Source organism: Sciurus carolinensis, chromosome 2 (assembly GCF_902686445.1).
Source record: "Sciurus carolinensis chromosome 2, mSciCar1.2, whole genome shotgun sequence".
NCBI lineage: Eukaryota > Metazoa > Chordata > Mammalia > Rodentia > Sciuridae > Sciurus > Sciurus carolinensis.
The window spans coordinates 14,644,523-14,669,893 of record NC_062214.1 but is presented as its reverse complement, the minus strand read 5'-3'; the positions used below and the strand labels follow the sequence as shown (position 1 = coordinate 14,669,893).

At 56.3% G+C, this 25,371-nt stretch overlaps 1 protein-coding gene across 4 annotated transcripts; it reads right to left on the bottom strand.

The window, feature by feature from the left end:
* Positions 1–273: 273 nt before the first annotated feature.
* Positions 274–23,665, bottom strand: Ada (adenosine deaminase). 4 transcript variants are annotated; one of them, XM_047538685.1, is made up of 12 exons: positions 23,506–23,665; positions 12,922–12,983; positions 9,994–10,116; positions 6,320–6,463; positions 5,591–5,706; positions 4,257–4,384; positions 3,638–3,709; positions 3,455–3,556; positions 3,115–3,179; positions 1,751–1,880; positions 1,108–1,207; positions 274–684 (listed from the first exon to the last, which is right to left on the bottom strand). In XM_047538685.1, exons 1-12 carry the CDS (start codon positions 23,536–23,538, stop codon positions 668–670), a joined length of 1,092 nt encoding a protein of 363 aa, XP_047394641.1. In that variant the 5' UTR covers positions 23,539–23,665; the 3' UTR covers positions 274–667. The 4 variants fall into 4 exon arrangements, 3 of the variants coding, with proteins under 3 accessions (XP_047394641.1, XP_047394643.1, XP_047394642.1); XM_047538687.1 differs by having other exon boundaries at positions 9,994–11,718; positions 23,506–23,584; XM_047538686.1 differs by having other exon boundaries at positions 278–681.
* Between the last annotated feature and the right edge of the window lie 1,706 nt (positions 23,666–25,371).

The window sequence follows — 25,371 nt, the reverse complement described above, 5'->3', positions numbered from 1 at the left end:
AGTCAGCTGGGCTCCTTTGCCACCCAGGCTTGCAGAGTGAGCTACTGAGAAGATGCCGGAGTCATTTGGCAGCCAGCACACTCCCAGGTGGTGACCTCTGATGAGTCCTCCTCTACCTCACCCTCTTACCCCATCCACAGCTTTAAGAACCTGAAAGTCAGGTTCCCCTTGAAACCTAGAGAAGGGCCCAGAGTTGGAGCATCTGAGCCTCATGTGCCCTGGGGGAAGAGCCTGGGCTTCTGCACTGGATGCCCCAGCCTCCCATTCGAGGCCTCCACGAGGCCCTTGGGCCCTGCTGCTTTGTCCCAGGGGTTCCTTCCATTCCCACCACCAGGTCATCCGCCTGAGACCACAGCAGCACACATTGCAGGCTGCACGATACCAGCCACCAGCTGCTTTATTGAGCACCAGATTTTCAGCAAGTACTGCCTTAGGGAGAGGATTTCAGAATCATCCATGCAATTGGCAAGGGTCCTGGTCCCTGGCCAGGGCACAATCAGGAGAGATGTGGCCACACCAAGGTCTGTGTGTTTACACAGGCTCAAGAGTATCAGTAGCTCTTAAAATCTTCGTCTTCCTGGAAGGAATACAGGTAAGAGTGTCACTTGATCCCAGAGTTGTGCAGACTCCATCCACAGGGTGCAGGCTCGGAGGGGCTGTGCCATCTTCAGGGGTCCTGCCCTGCTGGTCAGGTCAGAGAAGCAGAAGGGTCAGGCAACCCACAGTCCCTGGACATTGCAGAACTCAGAACCCCAAAACCAGGAGGAGCTCCCTTCTGTGGGAGAGCCAGACGATGCCTCGCCAATGCCACGGGAAGGAGGGGGCGGAAGGAGCCAAGGCCCGGCCCAACTCCTGGGCTTTGGCTTTAGGCAGCCATGCTGCCCTGGAGTTTGGGACTGGCCTTCACATTCTGCCCTTGGGCTGGCCTCCCCAGACAGCAGCTATACGGAAATAAACCTGTCTGTTGAGAAGCTGTCACCAACCGTGGCCCGAGAGCCAGGCAATCATTGCCCGTTCTTGGTACTGCTTGAGAGAAGGGCTCTTGCTAGAAGTCACACACAAAGCTGTAGGAGCCAGGGTAGAGCAACGTCCCAGACAGGAACATACCAGAAGCAGCTGGCAGCATCTTGTAGGCTCTGTAGAGCTGGTCAAGGAGCTCCTTCTTCTCATCTTCTGGGAGGAAGCTGGACTTCGCAGCGTTGATGTTCTAGAAGGGCCAGGGTGACAGACCACATAGAACCAGACAGCAAGGAGGGGAACCCTTGGCAACCTAGTGATAGTACATCCTCCTTGGGACACGGGCAGGAAGCTCAGGGGAGGACTTGTCCCAGGTCACATGGCAGCAAGGGCCAGAGCAGAGTGTTCTTAATGTGGCACTACATGATAAGGACATACGGAGAACGTTGGAGATGGGGAGGTACTGGGATGTGTGGGGCCAGGACCCCTGGAGGCAGTGATGGCATCGTGCCCCAGGATCCAGGGCTCAGCCTGGGATATAGGAGCACATCTTTACAGCGAGGCCCACCTTTCTGGGGAAAGGGATCTTGGAAGATGCTCAGGCCAAGCAGAGGCTAAACCCAAGAAGTCCACACCGAGGTGCCCCTCTGCAGAAGGCAGCTGGCACGAGGCTTGGCTTATGGTGGACTCCCATAGACAGGCTCACTCCCAGTCACTGGGGTCCCTGACGTGAGCTGCAGGCCTCACACACCCCTGGATCCCAGGGCGAGGGTGACAGCTCACACCCACTCACCAGTCGCTTAAACTCCTCCTCGGTGAAGCCCATGTTCTGTTTGGTCATGTGGTAATCAGTGTCCAGGGTGGACTTGAAGATGAGCGGGTCATCCGAGTTGAGCGAATAGTTGGCCTGGTCATTCTTGAACCTGTGGGCGGAGGAGGGAGAGGAGTCTCTTCACTCCTGTGAATAGTCACTGCGTTCGTTCCCAGTGCCCTCTGATTGTCACAGCCCTAGACCTCAAGGAGTGCATTCTGGTACAGAGTAGGAAACACATCGCGGAGCTCAGGGGACTTTGTGCAAAGCCACCTAACTAGCAACTTAAGACTCAAATGCACCCCAGCAGTCCAGAGCCAGGCAGAGGAGGAGCCTGGCCTGAGAGTGGGGAGGGAGGGAGCTGGGAGCCCTGAGAAAGCAACAGCCCCTCCAGCCACCATCCCCACTGGGCTTCCTCACCACACCCACGCTTGGGGACTGTCATTAGCACCCTACCCCAATCATTCCTCAGTCCCGCCCCATCGGACTCTCCCAGCACACCATGGAAACTTCTTGGCAGGATCCCTGACCCCTGTCTTGTTAAATGTGAGTTTTCCTAACTGTCCCTTACTTGACTTGTGGCAGAATTTGACACTTCTTGAATTTGACACTTTCCCTAGATGTTGCTGACACTTTCGGTTTTCCATCTACCTGTGTCTTCTCCCTGCCCCTCGAATGTTCCTGTCCTGGGTTCTCTCCTCGGCCTCTGGCTCCACCATCTCCTGGTGTCTTCGCTTCCCTTTTAGCCACCATGTCTGTGCAGATGGCTCCTGAGCCTTTGCAGCCCATGGGCTGTCTGCCCACATGCCTCCAAAAACCTCCGCTGGGGTCCTCCAGACTCCTAAGGCCAGCCGAGGACCCCTCGTCATCACGGGTCCTTCCCTTCACTTAAGCGTGGCTGGCAGCCCAGCACTGGCTGCCACCGTCACCCCAAGTTGTTGTCCTCGTCCTGCCTCAGGGGAAAGCAGCGTGGCTCTCCCAAGGCCTGACGCCAGGTCCCAGTGCTCAGTCACAGAAGGGCCTTGGCCTGGGAGCGGGGGAAAGTGGAACAAAAGAGGCCCTGGGAGCAGGCACAGCCTCGAGGCCCAGGAAGAAGAGCGTGGCTGTGTCCCTCGAGGTTGCAGCAGCACATTGTCTTCCATGACTGGCTGCGCCAGAGGGCAGGCGGGTGACCTCAGTCAGTTCTAGCACCTCTGAGCTCTAGGCTCCTCACGTGTGAGGTGAGGACAGCAACGTCGCTTCCCAAAGGGATCCCGCAGCGTGGCCAGTACCCAGGCCCTGCATTTCCTTCCCATCCCTGGCTTCCCGGGAACAAAATCAAATGGGCCCCAGGGACCAGACCTCACCGAATGACCGCGTGCTCCGTCCCCGGCTTCCAGGCGCCTGTGAGGTAGCTCGACCAGGGGCAGACCTGCGAGAGCAGTGTGTGGCTGGCAGGCAGCCCCAGGCTGTGCCGCCCTCGCCCTGCACCGGCGGCGGCCAGGGTCGCCGCTCTTGCTGGGGCAGCACAGGCCTTCTTGCGGCCGAGTCCCACAAACCCTCCACACCCAGCCCTTGAACACCCACTGGCCGCCCCTGCTGGCTCGCCTGCTCCCCAGCTCCTGGGACCCTCCTGGCTTTGAAGTGCTCTGTCCAGGAGCGGGTGAGACAGCCAGGGCCGGTTCCCCCACGCGCTGGCCCCCTCACCTCGAAGTGCATGTCTTCCTGCCGCAGCCTGCTGTAGAGGGCCTGGTCGTCCAGGGTGTGGTAGCCGTGGCCCAGCCTCTCCGTCTTGAGTGTGTCCACAGCCTGTGGGGGGACGGGGCGCTGAGTAGGGACAGGGTGGAAAGGAGGCGGGGAACGAGGTCCACGCCAGGGCCAGCGGCTCACCTCTCGCACCACCTCTGCGGAGCCCACCTCCCCGGCATGGACCGTGCGGTGGATGCCGCTCCTCACCGCCTCCTGGAAAGGGAAGGGCCTGGTCAGGGGCTGCGCGTGCGCCCAGCCTTTGCCACACTCGGGGTCTGAGGACAGGCAGGTTGAACTGTCCCACGGCCAGGTGGGCTGCTCCTACAGGACTGGGCAGCCTGGTCTTGACTCCCCCATCACCATCTCAGTGCTGGTAGCTCTGGGTTCTTCCGCAGTCACTGTGTCGGGAACCGTGACAGGTTTGTGCACACCCTCTGATGTTATTCCTGTTATTATATCCGCCCTACCCAGAGGAACGAGCTGAGGAGAGCTAAGCAGCAGGACCAAGGCCAACCAGCAAGTGTAGAACCAAGGAAACAGACCCAGAGAAGAGACAGTCTTGCCCCAAAGACACACAGCCAACCACAGGCAGATGCAGTTTGAACACAGGACTTGGAAGCTATATAGGCCATTTCTTGATACCCAATAAGCCCCCAGCCCAGCCAAGACACACGCAGGGACTCGGCGGGCCCCACTCCCCATCTGCATGAGTTCTTCCTACAAGCTCACCCAGGGCCAGCCTCCCCTTCCTCAGGCCCACCTCGTAGGCCTCCACGTGCCCCGGGAAGAGGCTGCTTCCTCTGATGGTCTCATCACCAGCCAGGTCGATGGCCACCACAGTATGCTGCTGGTACTTCCTACACAGCTCCACCACTTCACGGGACCAGTCTGCGGCGAGACGCACCCCCAGAGCTCCATCAGCAGCATGGTGCAGTGGGACCCCCGGCCCTCCTCCTGGCTGTCCTCCACCCCCATCGGAGGCCGGCGCAGGAAAAAGATTCCAGTGTCTCGTCTCAAATCTTAACCACATGGACTTTGTCAAATTGATCTGCCCAGCGCCTCAGACTCCTCCCTTCCCAGAGGGAACCCACCACCTCTATACAGGGACAAGGCGAGGCTTTGCAAGGCCGTGTGTAAGTGCTGAGGATGGGGTCTGAGCTGTTCCCCACCTCAGTGCCAATTACGGTCCCAAGGTGGGCTTACCCCCATCAGAGGACGAGGAAATGGAGCCTAACATTGAATCTCCAGTGTAACTCACACTGTAGTACTGAGCACGTTGCTAACGGATGCGGTACCTTAGCCTGCGGCACCCTTAGCCCATTGTTGTTACGATGTGTTTACAAAGAATGAATGAACACAGCTTTGGAACCACGTGGTTCTGGATTCAAACTGGGACTTTGTGCCTTCCTCACTGAGGGACCAAGAGGCTTCACCATTCCCTGCCTCAGTTTCCCCAGCTGTAAGATGGGAATAAACCATGGTAGTCCCACCTCAGAGCTGCTGCAAAGGCCAGAGACAAGGCATGTGAATCGCTGCCCAGGCAGGCCCTGTAGTGGCACCGACCCTCAGCTCTGTTCCCACAGAGGCGGAGGGGTGAGGCGAGCACAATCCTCTCGTGACATGTAACTGAGGTCCAGGGAGGTGACGTGACTTGCCCAAGGTCACACAGTGGAGCTCTGCACCATGAAATCAAAGTCCTGCAGATTTGCTCAGGCTCAGTGACGGGCATCCTCTCAGGGGTCCCAGGAATCAGGCCCACGCTGGGGTTCTGTGGCCTGGACAGGATGAGGCTGGGCCCACAGGGTCTCAAGGGAGAACTGTGGGCTGGTTATTTGAATTGTTCGGGCTCCTTTGGTTTTGAGCTTCCTGCAGATCATGTAGCTGTCAAGGTCTTCCCAGGGAGGAAGTTGTCACCAGGAAGTTTGGAGCCAGCCTAAGAGGCCTCTGGTGCCTTCAGGAGCTCTGGGACCCTGCTGATGCGCTCGGGGAATGCCCTGGGGAGGGGCACAGAGGAGGCCAAGCACAGCCCCACAGCCAGGCCAAAGGTTGGGCCAGGACCAGGTGGGCAGCGGGGCAGGTGCTGATGGTACTCACTGGGCTGGTGGCGCATGCAGCACAGGATGGACCGCACCTTGACCCCGAAGGCTTGCTCCCCCTCCTTCAGGCCCTGGCCCACTATGTCCACCACCTCGTCCGGGGTGAGGTCCCCTCTGTGTGGAGAGGAGTAGCAACGGCCTGAGGCAAAGGGAAGGCCTGGGCTAGCCCCCACTGCCCACTTCCTCTGAGGAAAGGCACAGCGATGACCCTGAGCCCAGCACCCCTTCCAGCTTCCTTAGAGCACTGGGCACTTCTAGATCCCAGTGTGGGGGTGCCGACCACCCCTCCACACCGCTGAGTGGAGAGAGAGCTCGGCCTAGTGATTGCTGCCGTCCATGGGGGTCAGAATTGAGGCTCTGAAGCTGGGGCGAGGGGACTTCCTGATGTCACTTTAAGATCCACAGGGGAAGGAACAGGCCAGACTCACTCCTACTAGGGGGTTGAATAGGACCCTTAGAAACTGCTGGTTAAGGTCAGCCTTCCCCGACAGCAGGCCTGTGTCCAGAGCTCTGGGCGTGAGATGCAGCCAATGCTTCTGTCCAGGGTAAATCACCAACCTCCAGGTGAGGGGAACCATATCTCTATGGCCAAGTTAAGCCCATCTTCATGAGGCCATGGATCAAGGTCAAGATCAAGGTCAGGAGTGCCCAGTGCTCAGCCCCTCTGGTCTCGGGTTGGTCACCCAGCCACACCCTCGGCACAGCTCCCTCCAGGGCTGTCACTCACTCGGCCTGGTTCCAGGGGATGGGTTCCACTTTGGAGTTGGCCAGCAGGTGCGGGCTGTAGCGCACCTCCACGTACACCACGCCCTCTTTGGCCTTCATCTCCACAAACTCGTAGGCGATCCTTTTGATGGCCTCTCTGGAGCCTCTGGGAAGGGAAGAAAGGGGTTGGGGATCAGCCCCTTGGGAGCTCCAGGAGCAAACGAGGCTATCCCCAACCCTTTCTGGTCCCCAGTCCCTCATCCCCAGCCTCAAGCTCTGGGCGTTTCCTGGGTAGGATCCTAGACCCGAAGCTCTACCTCAAGCCACGCACCCACCCCCACCCCCACCCTGGCTTCCCACGTGGCCTCGGGCTGGCCCATCTGCATGCCTGGCCTGCACTCCACTCCACACAGCATCTGGAGCAAGGTTTTGAAAACGGAACCGGGGCTGCAGCTCAGGGATGGAGCACCTACCTAGCGTTCCCTGAGGCCCTGGGTCCACTACTTGGCACCACAAAAACAAAAAGGAAGCCAAAGCACATTGCTCCTCTCTTCCAGCCCTGATAGCTTCCCGTCTCACGGAGTGAACTTCAAACTCATGCCCAGCCCACAGGCACAACCGGGCCCTTGCCAGGCTCCCCAGCATCTTGCTTCTCAGCCATTCCCTAGGCCCCCAGATCTCCTTTCTGGCCAAGGACAGTCAAACGTGGTCATTTCCACCTCAGGCCTTTGGGCAGCAGCTCCCTCTGCCAGAGGCCCATCCTACAATCCCGCCTTCCCTCCTCTATGGCCTCCCGGCCTGAGAGGCCTTCCCTGGCCACCTGCTTGTAGGAGGGTCCTCCATCAATCTCCACCCCTCCCAGGCCTTTCTTTCTTCCACGCCCTCATCACACTTGAGATTATTTACCACGGTGCTTTTAGTAGCCATTCCTGTCTCGCCTACAAGAATCTAGTCTCCATGAAGCAAGGACCCCTTCATCTGTCTTGTTACCGCTGTGATCCTTCAGCTGGGGAGCATGTTTAATGATGGATGTGAGACCGCCAGGGAAGAGAAAGGACACAGATGCCTGAATCCAGAGGGACCCTAGGATGGGGGAGCCTGAGAATTGGTCATGGACTTACCGGCTGTGTAACTCTGGGTTAGTCACCCTCTCTGACACAGCAGAAGTTATCATGAGGACAGATGAGCTAAACATCATAGATCTCACCTAGTTCTGTGCTTGGAGCAGAGCACGCAATGCTAAAAGTATTTTGATTCTTTCTACTGAGTACTGGCTCCAAAAGCGAGGCATAAATCTACCCGTGAGCATTGACCAAACACCAGTGAACGGTGCCTATCTGGAACTTTCCACCACAAAGAGTGCCAGCAGAAGGGTTATAAGGGGAGGCCAGGGCCCGGAGTGTTCTGCCTTCAGGACGGGGAGGCAGGAAGCTGGGTCCTCTGGGGACAGACCAGGGCTCTGGGCCTCAGCCCTGCCCCCGGGGAGAGGGTGCTCACCTGCCCGCACACCCCTGGCCGCCCGCACCTCCCCAGAGCTGTGGGACTCATGCGTTCCCCAAGAGGGTGTTGAGCTCCAGCACTGTGGCCACAAGGTCCTAGGCACTGGGTGTGCCGTGGGCAGAAGGGGAGGTCCCTGCCCCACGAGCCCACCACCAGCAAGAGGCCAGCCAGCTAGTGCGTGATGCGCAGTAGGCCCCACGGTGGCCAGCTCTACAAACGCCAAGAAAGCAGGAAAGGCCACTGTGACTCTCAGTACTGTGGTAAGGGAAGGCCTCACTGAGAAAGGGACATCAGAGCCATGATGTGCAGGAAGTGAGAAAGTGAGCCCCTTGTGGGAACAGCATCTAGGCAGAGGGACCAGCAGGGCGGAAGAGCCAGGTCACAGTGCACGGGTGTTTGAGGACAGGAGAGGAGTGAGCGGGCGATGTGGCAGGGGTGAGGGTCACAAGGCAAGGGCCAAGAGCATGCTGGGCCCTGTGCTCCTGACAAGGGGTCCTCGGCTTTTACTCCAAAGGACCCAGGAGACAGGGAGCTGGGGCAGGGAACCTGCTTAGGAGTAGAAGGTCAATGGGACCTCTCTCTGGCACTCTCCCATGCCCACTTCTGGACCCTTTTCAGAGCTTAATAATGTCCCCACCCATCACTGACTCAAGAGAGGCAAAAAGGAGCCTCGAACCCCTCCCCTGACCCCACACCCCAGAAGCCAGCCCTCCCCTCACCACACAAAGCCCTGAGCTGAGGGACAGAGGCCCTGGATTCATGCCACGCTCGCCGCTAACCCCAGGTCTTCTCTGGACCTGATTCCCTGGATCTAGACAGGGCTCTCTATCTGTCGTCTGTGGTGGTGGCACGGAGGCAGGGAGGGCAGACTTTCAGGGAACGTGCAGCTCTGGACATCTGGTGACATCTAAGGGTCTGCCCAACAGGGACCTCCAGGGAGCTGGGCCTCTTCTGCCTAATGAGATGGGAGCTGCCCTGGTGGTGTGGGAGGTGCTGGGCCCTCACGAGCCACCACAGTGTGGCCGGAGCCCCGCCTGTCCACCTGTGCGTTTGGCATGTATTATTTGTGGGGAAGGGCAACACATGTCCCTGCGTGTCTGCTCACCAGGCCATGGACAAGGGCAGCGGTGCCTTCTAGGCTGAGCCCAGAGGCTTCCGGAAGGAGTCAGCAGCCTGGGCTCACCTCTCCCTCCTCCGCCTTGCCTCTCACCAGCTGTGGCCTCTGGCCGCCTCGCACACCCTCCTCTGTGGCCCGTCCTGCGATCCTTCCTCAGGTCTAGCCCCTGCCTGATGTGCCAGGCCTCTACCCTCTCAGCCCACCACCCTTCCTCCTCTGGGAAGCCTCCCAGACTCCCCCGCCCCGTCATCTTGCCCCCCGAGTCCTGCAGCACTGAGCGCTAAGCTGGACTCTGGCCTGCTGTGGCATGACCAGGGTGAGAAGGTAGCTTCACTCTGGCCAGTTCTGTGGCCCTGGTGAGCTCCTTCACCGCCCTGCACAGAGCTCTGCAAATGAGGGTCATGTTTACCTGGCAAGACTACTGACAACTTAAAAAGCCAAATCCACTTCTATAAACTATCCCTGTATTATACTCTTCTAAGTCTAAGAGATGTTCTGCTATTAAAAATCGAAGCAAGCGAGGCACATGTCATGATCCCAGCTACTCAGGAGACTGATGCAGGAAAATCACAAGTTCAAGGTCAGCCTGGGCAATTCAGCAAGACCCTGACTCAAAAAAAAAAGGGTAGAGTGCCTCCGGGTTCTATCCCCAGTTATGCTAAAACAAAAACAAAAAACGAGAGCTATAATATACAGGCACCAGCGCCTGCTGTCTACAGAGGCAGTAATTATCTTCCAGTCTTCCGAGTGAGAAGGCTATCCTGAGGATAGTGCTGGGTCCCTTCCAAATGCCAGTCCTATTATACAGATAGGCAAAATGAGGCCCAGAGAGGGTAACTGCCCCGTGCTGTGTTACTCCCCCCTAGAGTCTGAGATTAGGATCAGCGTCCTTAACTCCCCTATTGTGCCCCTTCTCTGCAGACATTGCAGGCATTCCCATTTGCCACATCTACTTTTCAGAAGGGCCAACGGAGGCTCAAAGACGTTGGAGAGGTGTGTTCGAGAGGACCTGCTGTGATTCCCAGAGGCTGGGCCCCAGGTGCCCACGGCCCCGGGTCCCGCGGGTTGGGCTCACTCACGCGATAGCAGGCATGTAGTACTCAAACTTGGCCAAGAAGTCAGGCAGCGACTGCGGCTTGTCCATGCCAATGATGTTCCGCAGCTCCTCTGCCGTGTCAGCCGGGAGGGCGATGCCTCGCTTCCTGAGAACAAGACTGAGGGTGGACGACCAGCCAGGACAGGATCCGGCCAGGCCTGACGGGGCGGGTGGAAGCCTGGGGGTGGGCCTGGCAGGAAACCCAGGGACTCTTCATCCAACACCTCCCCTCAGGCGGCTGGGAAAACGGAGGTCCAGCCCCACAGAACCAGGACTGGAATTCCTCCCAGACCTTCTGGCCCTAAGCCAGGACAAGCGGATCTCAAGAGGGACCAGCAGGGGTTGAAGTCTCCTTGTCACACACCCTCCACATCCCTGGTGGGCCAACATCTGCAGACAGGCAAGTGCCAGGACAAGCCCAGGACTTCTTCCCAAGCCCCAGGAGTAGCCAGAGCCAGCTGGTTGCTGCCCAGTCAGGGGTTATCAGGGGCAAGAACCACAGCCTCACAATGCCCGGGGCAGAAGCTGGGGCAGGACTTCCCCCTCCTCCGGGCTGGCACATGGGAACAGCCTGCCAGTCTAGCGATGGCGGCTCCCGGGTGGGAGGGCCCACTGAGCTGGTCTTCCAGTGCACAGCTCCCTCCTGCCCTTCCCCAGCTCCTGGCTCACACTGGACTTGGCAACCTGCTGAGAATTCCCTCTGGCTCAGAGCCTCCCTTCACCCATTAGTGTCCCTGCCTCCCCTGTGGCCACAGGAAGCTGGTGCCAGCTCAGGGTGGCCTCCTCCTGCACATGTTCCTGCCTCCACCCCCTCATCCCTACTGGACCCCTATACAGGGGGGTCCTCCTGGGCCTCAGTTTCCCCCTTTTAAGTAAAGGGACAGCCAAAGAAATGCTTCCAACATGAGGGACAAAACAAGAGCAGACAAAAGGCACTCAGGAAACAATGCAGAGAAGAGAACTTAAAAAATCCAGAGGGGCCATCCTCAAGGAGATGAGAAGATGCTGCATCCTTGAAACAAGAATTTTTTTTTTTTTTAAGGGACATTCAGGGGCTGAGGAGGTGGCTCAGTGGTAGAGCGCTTGCCTAGCACGTGTCAATCTCTGGGCTCCATCCCCAGCACTGAAAACAAATTTTTTTAAGTGTTTTCCTACAAAACTGCCTGTTCCCCAAACCCCTGTGAATATGCCCCTTCCTATCCGGTAGCCTCAGTCCCTGGTGGGGGTCTAGTAGGCACCACCAAGGTCACTCTGGTGCCCACCAGCCTGCCACTCAGCCTGCTATGGCTCCTTACTCTAGGGGACAAGGTGACCCTGTTGCAGTCCTGGTATACAGAGGACAGATGCATGGTACCCACTGATAACCCCAAAGTTGAGTCTCCCACTACTGGCCAGCTTGCCCCAAGGTCACCTTCCTTCATAAGTCCAGGCCCAGTCACTGGACCCTGCAGAGCCTGCGGGGGGACGAGTTGTGAGACTGTGTGAAGACAATGGCTCTGACGGTGGCCCTGCCCAGGAGATGGGGTGGCATCTGTGCACAGTCGGAGGGCCATTCCAGGATCAAGGGAGGGCAAGTGGGGACTCAGAGCAGGGCAGCGACAGGAGGAGAGAGTGGCCAGGTTCAGAGTATGCTTTGGAGAGAGCCGACAGGGTGGCGCAGAGACTGAGGAGAGGTAAGAGAGGCCCTGGAGAAGGTGGGATCCCGGAGCTGAAGGAAGAAGAAAGGAGGAGTCACCAGACAGAGACGCCGCTGGTTGGGTCTGGAGAGCCACAGGCCAGTGGCTCCCCTTGTTCCCTCTCAACTCGACACCCATGTTCAGGTCCCTGCTTGCCGATTCCAGGCCCAGCCCCAGCTGGCACCTGCCCACCCACCCTCCAGGGCCCACAGAGGTGGCAGAAGAAGAGGGAAATCAGAGCAGCCACCATCCTGGTGGTTCTCTCCCTTTCCCTACCACCCTGCCCTGGTCACTCTGGCCTTCAGGCTTCTGCTAATGAGTGACGATGACCCCTTAGCAGTGCCATGATTAGATTCCATCCCATCATCCCATCCTGAGGACCTCGTTGGGGCCCTGTGGCGCTAGTTGGCAGCACCACGTGGGCAAGGGACAGGCAGAGATAAGGCCGAGACCCACCCTACTTGCGGAGCCAGGAGGTGCTAATTAATACAGGATCATCTGGGCGGTTGATGTGCGGCAGGCCCTGAGCTAAGTGGGTTACCATGGTTACCTCACCAAAACCTCCAGCTGCATGTGTAATGGTGGGGGGTGGGGCTGGGGCCGCTCCCTGCTCAAACCTCTGCCCTGGGCTTACCAGGCAAGCTATGCACCTGCCAAGCTGTGTCCCACCTGTGAAGTGGGGCACTGAGGAGCGTGCGCTGCACCCTCGATTCCTGTCTGCTCCTGTCACAGCTAAAACACACCAGCAGCCTCTGGGGGCAGAGGTCACTGGAAGTGCACCAAGGTGTGGGGGAACATGCTTACCAGGACTGTCTCGGGAGGTGGACAAACTCTCAAGGACAACTAGTTCTCTCCTGAGGGGCCCGGCCCGCACACCTGAGAGGGTGCCAGCTCGCAGGACACATGTTCAGTTTGCCTCCAGAGCTGAACTTCTGAAGATTGTGGGGGAGAGCTGAGTCCTTCCAGCTCCAAACAGTGAGTGGAAAGCGAACAAGTAAAGGACGCCGAGAGCGGTGGGAGGCACTCTGGAAGGAGGCCCTCGCTGACCTCAACCCATAGAGGCCAGGGGCACAGGGAGGAAATGTCTCCACAAACCACCTTCTTCTGCCCGTGGGCTGGTTTGATTCCCACAGGGATCCCAGAAGAAGCAGTGACCCTGGATTTCTCTAGGGGGTTCTGAGGAGCTGTGGACTCCCTCAACCCCGGGGGAGGGCAGCTCCTGACCACAGACTTACCTGCCGTAGTATAAGATGGTTTCAGGCTTGATGGCTCCATCGAGGTGGACATGCAGTTCCACCTGCAAGGAGCAGAGGGAAGAGAGAGAGGAACACCCTTAGGTGCCTGGAGGACCTTTCGGGGGTCGTTAACATCAACCATGAGGACCTCTGGCCACCACTCCCTGGACACTTAGCACAGGTGCTTCACTAAACTCACTTTTGTTTAACCCTCACCTGTGGGGTGGGTTCAACTGCTATCTCTTTCACAGTTGAGGACACTGAGGTTCAGAGAGGTTAAATTTCTGTCCGAGGCACATGGCAAGCAAGTGATGCCAACAGGGACCCGACCTGCGCTTGTTCTCAACCACAGCCTGGCGATGGCAGAGCCCCGGTCCTAACACCCAAGTCCAATTCCCAAGCTTGTGCTCTTAACGACCAGGCCAGGGGGTCCCAAGGGAACTCCTGAGCCCCAGCCGTCACTCAGACAGCCCCTGCTCTCAGCCACCTCACTAAACCAAATCCAAGTTCAGCAGAGAGGACTGACGACAGACTACAGACACCGCAGTATCTGTAACACATTTAAAAAATCAGGCTCCGGGTTGGGGACATGCTAGCAGGGGCAGGCCTAGCTTGTCAGGAATTGATATTCAGCAGCACAGATCTTTCTAGTACTCCAGCTAGGGTACTGGATACCTGGTGATCTCGGTGATCATCCCCCATGGGCCCAACCTCCTCTTACACAAAGCAGAGACTACTGGCAGAGGCTTGGAGACCACCCATCTGGCTTTACTCCCAGCGCGGCCTTTCTCTGGCTCTGTGACCTCAGACAAGATGCTTGATATCTCCTGAGGCTCAGTTTCCTCAACCCAAAAACAATGGGATATGACACCCCCTTGTCTGAGAAAAATTGTAAGGATTTTTAAGACAGTGTGTGTATATAGGTATGGCCGGAGGGGACAACCCCTGCCTCTCAACCAGGGTGTTCACTGTGAGCTGTAAGAGGCACAGCAGGTGCTGGGAGACGGCCTACTCCAGGTCAGAGAAGAATCAAAGAATTCCCACGGACATCTCCACCAGGAAGGGGCCATCTCTGGAACCTGGAGGCCCAGATGAGAAAGTTAGCTTCCTTGGTTACGAAGAACAGCAACTCGGGAGCTGGCCCTTGCAGAGGACACTTAGCTGGGGCCCACAGGACTGGCAGGGATCAGAGATGCCAAGACTCCTATGGGCAGGACCTCAGAGTGCTCAGATCTCTGGTAAGGGACATCGGTCCTCACACCTAGGCTTGGGGTCAAGTTAGCTGTCGGGTCCCTGGCCAAATGAATTCAATTCCCACCCCTAAAGTACACTCAGCATTAGAACCCTGCAGCTGACAGCCCAGGGATCTGTTAAGCAGCTATGTGACCTAGAGCAAGCGACCTTCCCTCTCTGAGCCTCTACTTTCCTATTCTTAACCTTCACAAGGCTGTGGGGAGGCTCCAACAGAGAGGCAGTCATACTGTGCTGAGAGCATCATGCAGTGACAGCTGGCATCCTGGCTTCTCCACTCACTTCCTATGTGACCTGAGGAAAGTCACCACTTCCTGTGCCTCCACAACCTCATCTGTCAAATGGGAAGAACAATATGCATTCCTCCTCAGGCTTCATGAGGTCAAACATTAATGCACTCAACACATAGTGACAGAGCAAAAGATAAATATGTGTCAACTACCAGTCTGTCACTAAAAAACAGTGCCAGAGGAGGTAGCCCACACCTGTAACCCCAGCAACTCAGGGGGCTGAGGCAGGACTGGGCAAATTAGCAAGATCCTGTCTCAAAAAAAAAAAAAATTAAAAAGGGCTGGGCATGCAGCTTGGTTGTAGAGCACCACTGGACCACTCCAGAACAGAAAAATCAACCCACCAATCAAAATCATGCAGCACTGCTGGGGGAGGGGTGCAGACGTAAGCCAAAGGGAGGAAGTCTTGTTCCTATGTCACATACAGTCCAGCAAGGGACAGAGGTGTCAAGCCAATGTCATGTGGATAAATGTACAGTCTCAAACCAAGATGACCCTTCAGGAACACAAGCATAAATCCTACAAAAGAGTCACGAACTGAAGAGCTTAGCCCAGCTGGAGACCAGAGGTGGACTCCTGGGGAAAGCAGGTTAATTAGGCAGAGCACTGGGGAGGGAGGCAGGAAGAACATTCGGGGCAGAATGAGAAAATGGGGTATACGGAGGAACTGAGGCTCAGGTTCAGAGAAGGGGGGGCCTGGGGGAGGGGATGCTGCAGGGCAGGACCACCAGGGGGGACCCTGCAGCCACAGGGAGTTGGCCTTTCTCTGGAGAAGCCATGCAGGGCATGAGGCTGGTCAGAGGGAGAGGGCAAGGGAGGCTGCGGAAGGTTAGACGAAGACAGAGGCTTGGATGCAGGTCATGAGGTAGACAGGGGAAAACGGGGAGAAAAAGTTGTCCAAGGTAGCAGACACCTCCAGGTAGGCTTGGGTGAGGTGATTCCCGCCGCCTGAGGCAGAGAGCCCTGGAAGAGAACCAGATCCTAAGGGGGGACAGGGACGGGGACATAGAGCAGCATGGCTGGTTTGGTCCCAACTATGTTCAGCCGGGGCCACCTTGAGACATTTGAGAAAGCAGAGGCTCAGAGAGGGGAGGTCACCTACTCTAGGTCACACAGCTGTCTCACAGACCGAGTGACACCAGGGTGTGGAGGCACCCTGACACCCAGCTGGGAGAGGGCACTTGCAGTCGCCGTCTTGAATGGGCTCACCCAGGGACAGCATGCTACGGGAGGATAGGCTCAGGCCTTCGCTCGCCAGCATTCCAGGGCCGGGTCAGGGAGGCCCCGCCAGCAGAGGGGCTACAGAAGTAGGAGAGCCATCAGATGTTCAGGAGGGCAGTGCCCACCAGGTCAGCAGAGTGGGCTCTTTTTTTTTTTGGGTGCTGGGGATCGAACCCAGGGGCTTGTGCTTGCAAGGCAAGCGCTCTACCAACTGAGCTATCTCCCCAGTCCCTGCATAGTGGGCTCTTGATGCTGGTTCCCCAAAAGTTGTCTACAGCCCAGTCCCCAGAACCTGTAAAACATGACCTCATGCGGCAGAAGATGTGACTATCAATCACCTTGAGAGGAAGTACTCATGCTGGATAATCTGGAGAGCCCTGAGTACAACCTTGTCCTGTAACAGAGGCAGAGATATGCACACCACAGGAAGCAGCACTGTGACCGAGAGCCAGAGACCAGTACCATGCATGCACGAGCCAAGGACACCTGGGCTGCCAGAGGCTGGAACAGAGAATGGGACCACCCCCACCTGGAGCCTTCAGACAGAGAGTGGCCCCACTGGCACCCTAATTTTGGACTTCTGGCCTCCAGAACGTTAAGGGAATAAATTTCTGTGGTTTTTAAGCCACCTGGTATGTTGTAATTTGTTACACAAACCACAGGAAAGGGGGCCTTGCCATGTCGAGGGTAGGAGGGCAGAAAGATGCCCCTGGTCTAAGAACATAGGCACTGTGGACACTGGAGTAGTTCTCATCCATTAGGAGCATCACGGAAGCTTTAGAAAATCACAAATGCTCTGGCTCCGTGCCAGATCAATTATATCAAGATCCTTGGGGGTGGGCTCAGGCACTGGCGTGCGTGTGTGTGCATGTGTGTGCATGTGTGTGCGTGTGTGTCTGCGCGCACGTGTGTGTTTTGTTTTGTTTTTATTGTTTGTGAACAAAAGGTTCAGCTGCAGACTGAACCCGGCCTCCTGCCTGCTAGATTAAGTGCTGTACCCTGAACTACACCCCAGCCCTACTATTTCCTTTTTTTAAAGATCTACCCCCTTTTTTTAAACATGCAAAGTTAAGAATTAGTGCCCTAGAGAATCACTGCAGAGGCCCAAGCAGGGGCAGAATCCATACTGAAAAAGGGGTGGGGAGGAAAGGAAGTAAGAAAGCGGAGAAACTTCTGACTATTCTTTCATAAATTTTATCCCTGCATGGAAAACAAATGGCCGGGGAGCGGGCAGGAAGTGCATGTGGGTTCAAGAGGAGTTTGTTTCCTTTGAACTTGGCCACGTTTAAACGTTGGTGGGGACGATGGAGGCTGAGAGAGAAGAGCTGTGAGAGGCTGCTGAGCAATGAGGCTGGGGGAGGGGATCCTGTGGCACATGCCACCTAGTAAAGGGGACAGGTGTCAGGCAAATGTCACATGGATAAAGGTACAGTCTCAAACCAAGACGACCCCTTAGGAAACACAAACATAGTCCTAAAAGGACAGCAACAAACCAAGGAGTGAGGCCCAGCTGGAGGCCAGCAGTGGCCTCCCAGGGAAGCAGGCCTTGAGCTGAAATATGCCGCAGGATGAAGGGACTGAGCAAGGAAGGGCAGGAGTGGGGAGGGCGGCAGGAAGAACGTTCCAGGCACAGGGAACAGCATGTGTAAACTCCAAGCAGCAAGAGAAAACGGGGTGTATGGAGGAACTACAGCTCAGGCTCAGAGAAGGGAGTGGGACAGGGGACGCTGCAGGGCAGGACCACCCAGATGGGGCTCCCATGGCCACCGGGAGTTGGGCTATTTCCTCAGAGCCTCTCAGAGCCGGGCACTCAGGAAGTGAATAAGGGAAGTGGCACCGTTGGCCCCCTTGTGGGTGGCATGAGGGATCTGGAGACTACTTCTAGGAAAAGCATTTAAACGCCAACGCAAGACCCGCCAGGACTCCCTCTTCACTCTGGTGCAGCAACTGGCAACGTTCAGCACGGTGCTCGCCCGCCGTCTGGCCCTGAGTGACCACCGCGCGCACATGAGCGGGAACGAGGTTCGTGCGTGTCGTCCGGGCCGCTCAGATCTGGGATGTTCTTCCACAGAGCAGCACAGCGCAGCCTGACCTGACCTTTCTGAACTCAGAGTCCAGCGACCTGGAGCGGAGGGCGGTGAGGTGAAGAAAATCACACAGGAAGTGGGGAGCAGGGTAGGAAGTGTGTCCTGAACAGACCCCAGGTCTGGTCTTTGAGCTTCTAACCACCCTGCTGCCCTGTACTGCCTCTGCGGGCCTGGCCTCAGGAACAGTATGGCAACAGTAACGGCGACAGCAGCTACCTATGATTATCAGCCCCTTTATCTCATTTAATACTGACCCCTAGTCAAGGTGCACCATTAGCCCTCGGTGCAGATGTGGAAACGGACTTGCCAAGCTCAGCTCAGAAGGGCACAGTGACCTTCCCAGGGTCACACTGATGGATGATGGTAGAGCAGGGTTGGAACCCAAGTCCTTCCACTACGCTGGAGTCCTGCGCACAGGCCTCAGCCCCTCCTACCAAGCCTGTGCCGGCCTCCTGACCTCTCTGGAGAGCAATCTCACGCTCCCTCCTCTGCACTCACCACAGTTGGCCCAGCATCCGTCAGAGCACCTCAGCTCAGAGTGAAGTGGTCTCAGTCGCCAACAGATATTTACGATGGGCAACTAAGTCCCGTCTCAAGAGATGCCAGCCAGCCAGGTGAGACCCCGGGAGGAGCAATCCCACCCTGCATCACCCTAGGTCACCAGCTGATGATGGCAGAGCCAGAAGGAGGACCCAGGCCTCGGACCCTTCACCCAGACACTCCCATGCTTACTGACTCAGGCTTACGACAACCACAGGGCCAGCAGGATGGGCCGCCTCACAGGCAAACCAAAGGATGGCTTCTCCCCGGCTCTGAGGCCCCCAGACGCGGCTCTGCCTTGTTCTCACCCTGCTGTACCCCCAGTGCTAGCACAGCACCTGGCACTGCGAAACAGGCTCAGATGACCACGATCGCCTTCTCCTCTCCCCCCGCCACCTCAGCAATGCTGGGTTCTCTCTCTGCTGTAAGGAAGGGACTGACTTCCCCGCTCAGGCCTGGCAGAGGATCCAGACAGGGCCTGACCAGCCTTGGGGCCCTCAGCACTGCAGCCAGCACCCAGATGAGCCGCAGGTGCCCACTGCCAGCCATGAGCCCTCCCTTCCTGACTGTTCTTGGAAATGAGCTGGGTGGTGCCATGGGTCCGTGCCTTGTGTCCCCATGGTCTCTCACGTGACTTGTAGAGCCCACATACTGTTCCAGGCCCACCTCCTCCAGGAAGCCCTTCATGCTCAGCCCAGTCTGGGCTTCCGTAGCTGCAAGATAGAGTGGAAGGGGCTGGCCCAGCAGTTCCTTGGGGCCCGGCCAGTCCTCTGTTGCTGCTGTGAGCCTTCCCAGAGATTTCCCAGATGGCAAGATGTGCTTTCTGCCTAAGGGAAACCACGTGGGGTCACAGCCTAGCAATGGCCCAGTTATTCCCACTTTATAGGTGACCAGACTGAGCCATGGGAAGATTAACAAAGACTAATGTGTGTCTAACTAATAGACTAACGAATACCACAGCTGGAAATCTGTTTGACCCTAAACCCAGAAGGTTTTCACTGCTGCAACAAGACCCCTGCACCGTGCACGGCAAGGGCTGGGTGGACCATGGGAAGTCAGTCAGGACAATCCACAACCTCACTGCTGCTGCTGCTGCTGCTGCTGCTGATACTGATCAACAGCGGCCATCACTGGTGTCCACACTGGGCCAGGCCTGTACTTGGTGTTCGTGAGATGGGTGTAGGTAAAATTCCCATCTTACAGGGAAAACGGAGGCACAGTGGAGAGGTTTGTTCAAGTTCCCCTCACTAACGAGTGGGAGATCAGGACTCAGACCTAGGCAACCCCAGCACAGTTTAGGGCTCAAGTTCAAATTCTGGGCTGTTCAACCTCCCTGGGCACCAGAACCACTGTGGCACGGCTGTTCTGGGCCCTCGGTGCACTTAGGAACCTCCCCCAACGCCATGAGTAAATACAGCATCAAACTTCACTTTGGGCTCCCCCATACCACTATGGTCCAAGGTCAGACTATACTGTCACCTTCCCCCTCTGAGGATGCCTGAGCAACAGGACAAGTCCCTCCCAGCTCACAGCTTCCCCACCCCAAGCTGAGGTTGGGTGTGAAAGCAGGAGGTTGACTGGCCTCCTTGCCTCCCTATGTCACACAGACCAATTCCCCTCTCTGGTCCTTGTCCTTTTCTGTCAAATGAAAGGCTTCAATGAAACCCAATCTCCTTCATTCCATTCCTAGAAACTACCCCCCATAGTAAGGCAGGCTGTCTTGGGGGACTTTTTGTTTTGACAGGTGGCTCTGGCTAATGAAAGGCACTGAGAACCCAGATGAGAGTAAGAGGCTTTGTTACAGGGAAACATAAAGGAGGGCCACTCTGCAGATGGGGAGGTTTTCCAGAGTCCATGCAACACCCAATTGCAGTTCCCAGATAGGGCGGACACACCTAAGGGCCTGCCAATACCTGCCAGTCACTGCAGAAGAAACACAGCACCTTGGTTTTCCCCAAGAGTCCCAAGACATTTGTGTTCTGGATTTTTTTGTCTGTCTGTTTGCTTTTGTTGTTTTGTTTTTGGTTTTTGGTACTGGGGATCAACTAAGTTGTCCAGGCTGTCCTCAAACTTGTGATCCTCCTGCCTTGGCCTCCTGAGTAGCTGGCTTATAGGTATGTGCTCCCAAGCCCAGCAGGACATTGGTATTTTTCAATCCATTTTATGGAAGAAGTTGAGGTTCAGGACTTACCTACCTGAGGAACTGCAGCTGCTAAGTGGTGAGGCAGGGATTCAACTCTGGTCTATCTGAAGCACAAGGCCAAGTTGCCACCCTGATTCTAAATCCTCTGCCCACACCCTCCGTCCTTCTTCCACCCCCAACAAAGTGGGAATGACAATGTAGCCTAACAGTTAATAGCATTCGCTTCAGTTTTAGGTCGATCTGGGTTCAAATCTAGCTTTACAGCTGTGTGACTTTGGCAAGTTCCTTCCGCTCTCTGAGTCAGTTTCCACAACTGTAAGGCTGTGTGAGCCTGAAACACGTTAACATATGCAAAGCAGTTAGAACAGTGCCTGGTACAGGGTAGGCATTCAAGTGCATGAAAGAAAAACCCCCTCTCCGTGGGGAACAGAGGGCTGAAATAGTCCCTCCCGGGCCTGGCCACTTCACACCCAAGCCTACGGTTTCAAGGCGATCAGATTTTGTGTCGCAAGTCCCTTCACCTTCCTAGGTCTCAGCTTCTTCATCTGTAAATGGGGATGAAGACATTTGCTTTGTTGGGTCATCCAGGATTCTGAGAAAAATTGCCAAAGGGTACCCAGGGCCACTCAAAGGACAGTCATTGTTATAATTACAAAAATGGGTGTGTGGTCAGCCCTGCCCTCCAGGACAAAGAACACCTGAGGACCACAGGATTTTCCAGCCCTGCTTCGATGGACAAAGAGTGATAAGGGTCATACATCTACCCTCTTTCCTCCTTTTCCAGTGCCCAAAAAGTTCTTGGGAAGCATTTGTTGGAATGACAATCAAACAGGCTAGCCGTGTTCTAGGGCCTTGCTCCTTAAAGATGTCTGTGGACCAGAGGCAGAGCTCCTCAACCAGAGCCCAAACAGTCAAACATTCAAACCCAGGCGATTTGGGTGCACATGGAAGTTTGAAAAGTACCACCCATGCTGCCCTCTTAAAACTGGTCAGGTCCTGGGCCCCAGGGAGAGGCAGGCTTGAGAAGCTAAAGAACCCAGTAGATGCACCTGTCCCAGAGGCCTGCACCTGGGTGCCAGCACCGCCATCCCCAGGGCCCCCACAGAGGGAGCTCAGGAGAGGCCGTTAGGGGCAGAGAATTCCAAAGCCACCTTCCCTGGTCTCAGACCTCAACTCAGCTATTCCTAGTTGTATGATCTTGCACCTACTTAAGTTCACTGTACTTGTTCTTCGCTTGTAAATGGAGATGAGCCTGGCTGCCTCATAGGGTCATTGCCAGGATCCAATAAATTCTTGTAGTTTCTGTGTTGAGGCCAGTGCCTGGCACAGAAAAAACCAGTCCTCAGTAAATTTCTGCTGTGATAACTAGTAGCCATACTTATTATCGGATCACCCACAGGAAGGCCCAGACACAGCAGCTCCTTCCCAGTCCTGCCAGCTCAATGACACAAGATCTGTCACATCTCAGACATGGCAGGTGACATGCCATCTTTACTCTCAAGCATCCAGACTCCCATGAAAGCAAATGCTGCCCTATTCCCCAGGAGTGGAAACTGAGGCTCAGAGGGAAGAAATGACCTGCCAGCACGAAGCAGATGAGAAGACTGGACAAGGCCCCAGAAGGTTGAACCACAGCATGCAGGCCTCCCTGTGGGGCTGATACAAAAGTATGACCAGAATCAAACTGTTGCACAGCGAACGCTATAGAAGTGTAACCCATTATTGGTTCCATAACTCCCACCTCACACCCAATCAAGAGGCTTCACCTATTGCCTAGATTCGCATCAGGGTATGGTGGTTCCCAGTTCAAAGGCAGGGGAATCTAAAGCATAATTTTTTTTTAAATTAAAAAAAAAAAAATGCCTTCAGGTCTGGGGTTGTAGCTCAGTGGTAGAGCACTTGCCTAGCACGTGGGAGGCACTGAATTCGATCCTCAGTATCACATATAAATAAGTAAAATATTTAAAAAATTTTTAAAAAACAAACAAATGCCTTCAAAGGCAAGAGGCACTAATGAGCCGCAATGATGGTCAGGGACTTCCAGACAAGACGTGCGGGAGGCTTGGGTTGGGGCAGGAGGACTGTCCTGGCACTCCGTACTTCCAACAGGGAGTAGCAGAGCATTTTCTCTGTGGTGGGGGCATCAATAGTAGGGTCCACTCTGCTCCTCCTTCTCCCCCCACAATTCTCACTAAAACTTCTGTGCTATCTGCCATCCTCCCTCCCATAAGTTGAGACCAGCTGCAGTTGACTTGGTCCCCCGGCCCCCTAGTGTCAACACCCTATTGGCTGAACCGCCAGGCTTGGCGGACTCCTGGGCCCCGCCCCTCCCTCTACACGATCTGCGAGGGCTGCAAAGCAGGCCATGTGGACCTGGACCCACCCTGACTCCGCTGTTCCCAAGACTCCGCCAGGACTCCACAGCTGGCCGGCGGAGAGACCATGGGCTCTCCCTGGGGCCAGTGGCCGTGTCTTGGCCCCCAGTAAATCCTACTGCGGCTCGGAGCCCAGGTTCCTCACCCGCTTGGCCCCAGCGTGGGGTGGGGCGCGCCGTGCTCGCCTCCCTCCCCTTCCTGGCTTGGCTCCCCGTTCATCCCACGGGCGCATCCACAACCCGGGGCCCCTTGGCGCGGAGAAAGCACAGCGCTGCTTCGTTCAGGGAGCGTTCAGTACGCCCTGGTTCAAAGCTAGATGCCCGCAGACGGAGACCTCAGACCTCAGACCGCGGAGATTCAGAGACGCCAAGCCCTGCCTAGGCTCACACGGCTGCTCAGCGCTGCGACACCAGCGCGCATTTGGCGGACAGCGAGGCTGAGACCAGTCAGGGGCAGAAGCAGAACCCGAGGCCGGTCAGGGACGCCTGCGGGTTCTGGACGCTCCCTGCCTCACTGTCGCTCACTGAACAGCCCCGAGGCGAGCTGAGACCTGAGCCCGGGGAAGAAAGTGCCCGCAGGAGCCCCGGGTGCGTGTGGGGTGAGGACGCCTGCGGCTGGAGCCCCCTAAACCCCGGGACAGACCGGGAGCCGGACCCGAACCCGGAGCCCGCGCTCACTTTGGGCTTGTCGAAGGCGAGCGTCTGGGTCATGGTGCCAAGCGTGCGCCCGGCGCTGCTCCCTCCGTCGAAGGCCGCTGGATCTCCGCTGGCTGGGCGGCGGGTCTGCTTCCCCGTGGCCCCTGCTGCCGGCCGCCCGCCACGCTCCTCTTTACCGGCCCGGGCCCCGCCCCCTCCCAGGCCCCGCCCCGCCCCGCCCCTCGCCGGAGCCCGGGCCCCGCCGCCGCCAGGCCTGTGCATTTCCTGGTATTCCGGACCCCGAGGCACGGTGGGCTGCCACCGACCCGAAAACTCCTGCAGAGCCACCTGTGAGCTCCACCACAGCCGCCTGGCCCGGCTCTGCCTCCTTCCCGGCGCCTCCAACAACAGTCGACGCTTCCGCTGCTGCCTGGGCGCCTACTGTGTGCAGGCACCGGCTAGCGGAGGGGAGTTGGGCGGGGCAGGCGCGCGGACCGGGAGCCTCAGCAGCCTTGGAGGCTTGGGTCTAAGTGCCAGATCCCGGCTCGCCGCAGAACCACTCCACGGAGTGTGTGATTAGAGAGCTCTAATGGCGGGGTCAGCCGTGGTCCAGGACTTGCTGGGGTCCACCGGGTGAGGTGGAGTGAAAGAGGCAGTCACGGTGGAGAGGGCACTCATTCTGTGTGAGAGACTCCAGGGCGCTAGGGATGAAAGGATACCAGGGTGCATGGAGACCCAGGGGGACCGGGACACAGTAAGTCTGCGCAATCACCAAAGAAACCTGTCCAGATAGAGACCTGTACCAAATGTTCACACCCGCACTGGCTGTAATGGAGGCACCCCAAAGCCCACCCACAGGAGAATGAGCTTATCAACTGAAATACCCACACCAAGGACTCTTACACAGCAGTGAAACTGAATGAACTTCCGCCACAGACCCCTCCAGGGGCGCCTGGTAGCTGGGTGTGGTTGAGCTCATCTATGATCCCAGTGACTCTAGAGGCTGAAGCAGAAGGATTACAAGGTGGAGGCTAGCTTAGGCAAGTAAGCCAGACCCTGTCTAAAAGCCAAAGCAAACAACAAAAACATAAAAAACAGACATCTACTGATAAATAATGTTGAGCAAAAAAAAATTTTTTCCAAAAACTACATACACTATGGTGCAATTTTTAGAATATATAAAAGCAAAACCCCAAATATTCATGTTTAGATACATGCATCATGAAAAAAATAAAGCAAAGGAAAGATAAACAGAAATATTAGAAGAACACTATCTCAGGAGTGAATCACAAAGGGATACTCAAGTTATAATACTCCAATCTGGGGTGGGATGCTGGCTTTGTTTCTTTGTTATAAATAAATTAGCAAATTCATAAATAAGGGGAAAAGAGAGTGACAGGGCAAGGACTCCAGAGTCAGGTGGGAAATAGATTATGTGGGGCCTGTGGGACACAGTGAGGATTGATCTTTCCCCCAGGAGTGCTAGGGAATCCAGGAAGGGTTTTAAGTGGTTCCAAGACAGGATCAAGCTTTTATTTGGAAAAAAAAATATCCTCCAGCTGCTTAGAGTGTAGCCTGGGAACCATCAACATCATCATCCCAGGGGAGCTGGGTAGAAATGGACACTCTCAGAGTCAGGCCTGGTTGGTGCATGCCTATAATTCCAGCAGTTGGGGAGGTTGAGGCAGGAGGATTGCAAGTTCAAGGCCAGCTTCAGCAACTTAGACCCTGTCTCAAAAAAAAAAAAAAAAAAATTTAAGGTACGGGGGAATGTAACCCAGTGGTACAGCATTCCTGGGTTCAATCCCCAGTACTGGGCAGGAAGAAAAGAAATGGACACTCTCAGACCTCATTCCAAATCTATGGAGCCAACCATCAGAATCTGTATTTTAACAAGATCCCCCAGGA

Excerpts from the sequence above, each read along its gene's own strand:
- Ada (XM_047538685.1), bottom strand. The coding sequence starts at position 23,538 with ATGACCCAGACGCTCGCCTTCGACAAGCCCAAA. Across the intron at positions 5,707-6,319 it reads ATCCCCTGGAACCAGGCCGA|AGGGGACCTCACCCCGGACG; the intron begins GTGAGTGACAGC and ends CTCTCCACACAG. Across the intron at positions 1,208-1,750 it reads AGGAGGAGTTTAAGCGACTG|AACATCAACGCTGCGAAGTC; the intron begins GTGAGTGGGTGT and ends TGGCCCTTCTAG.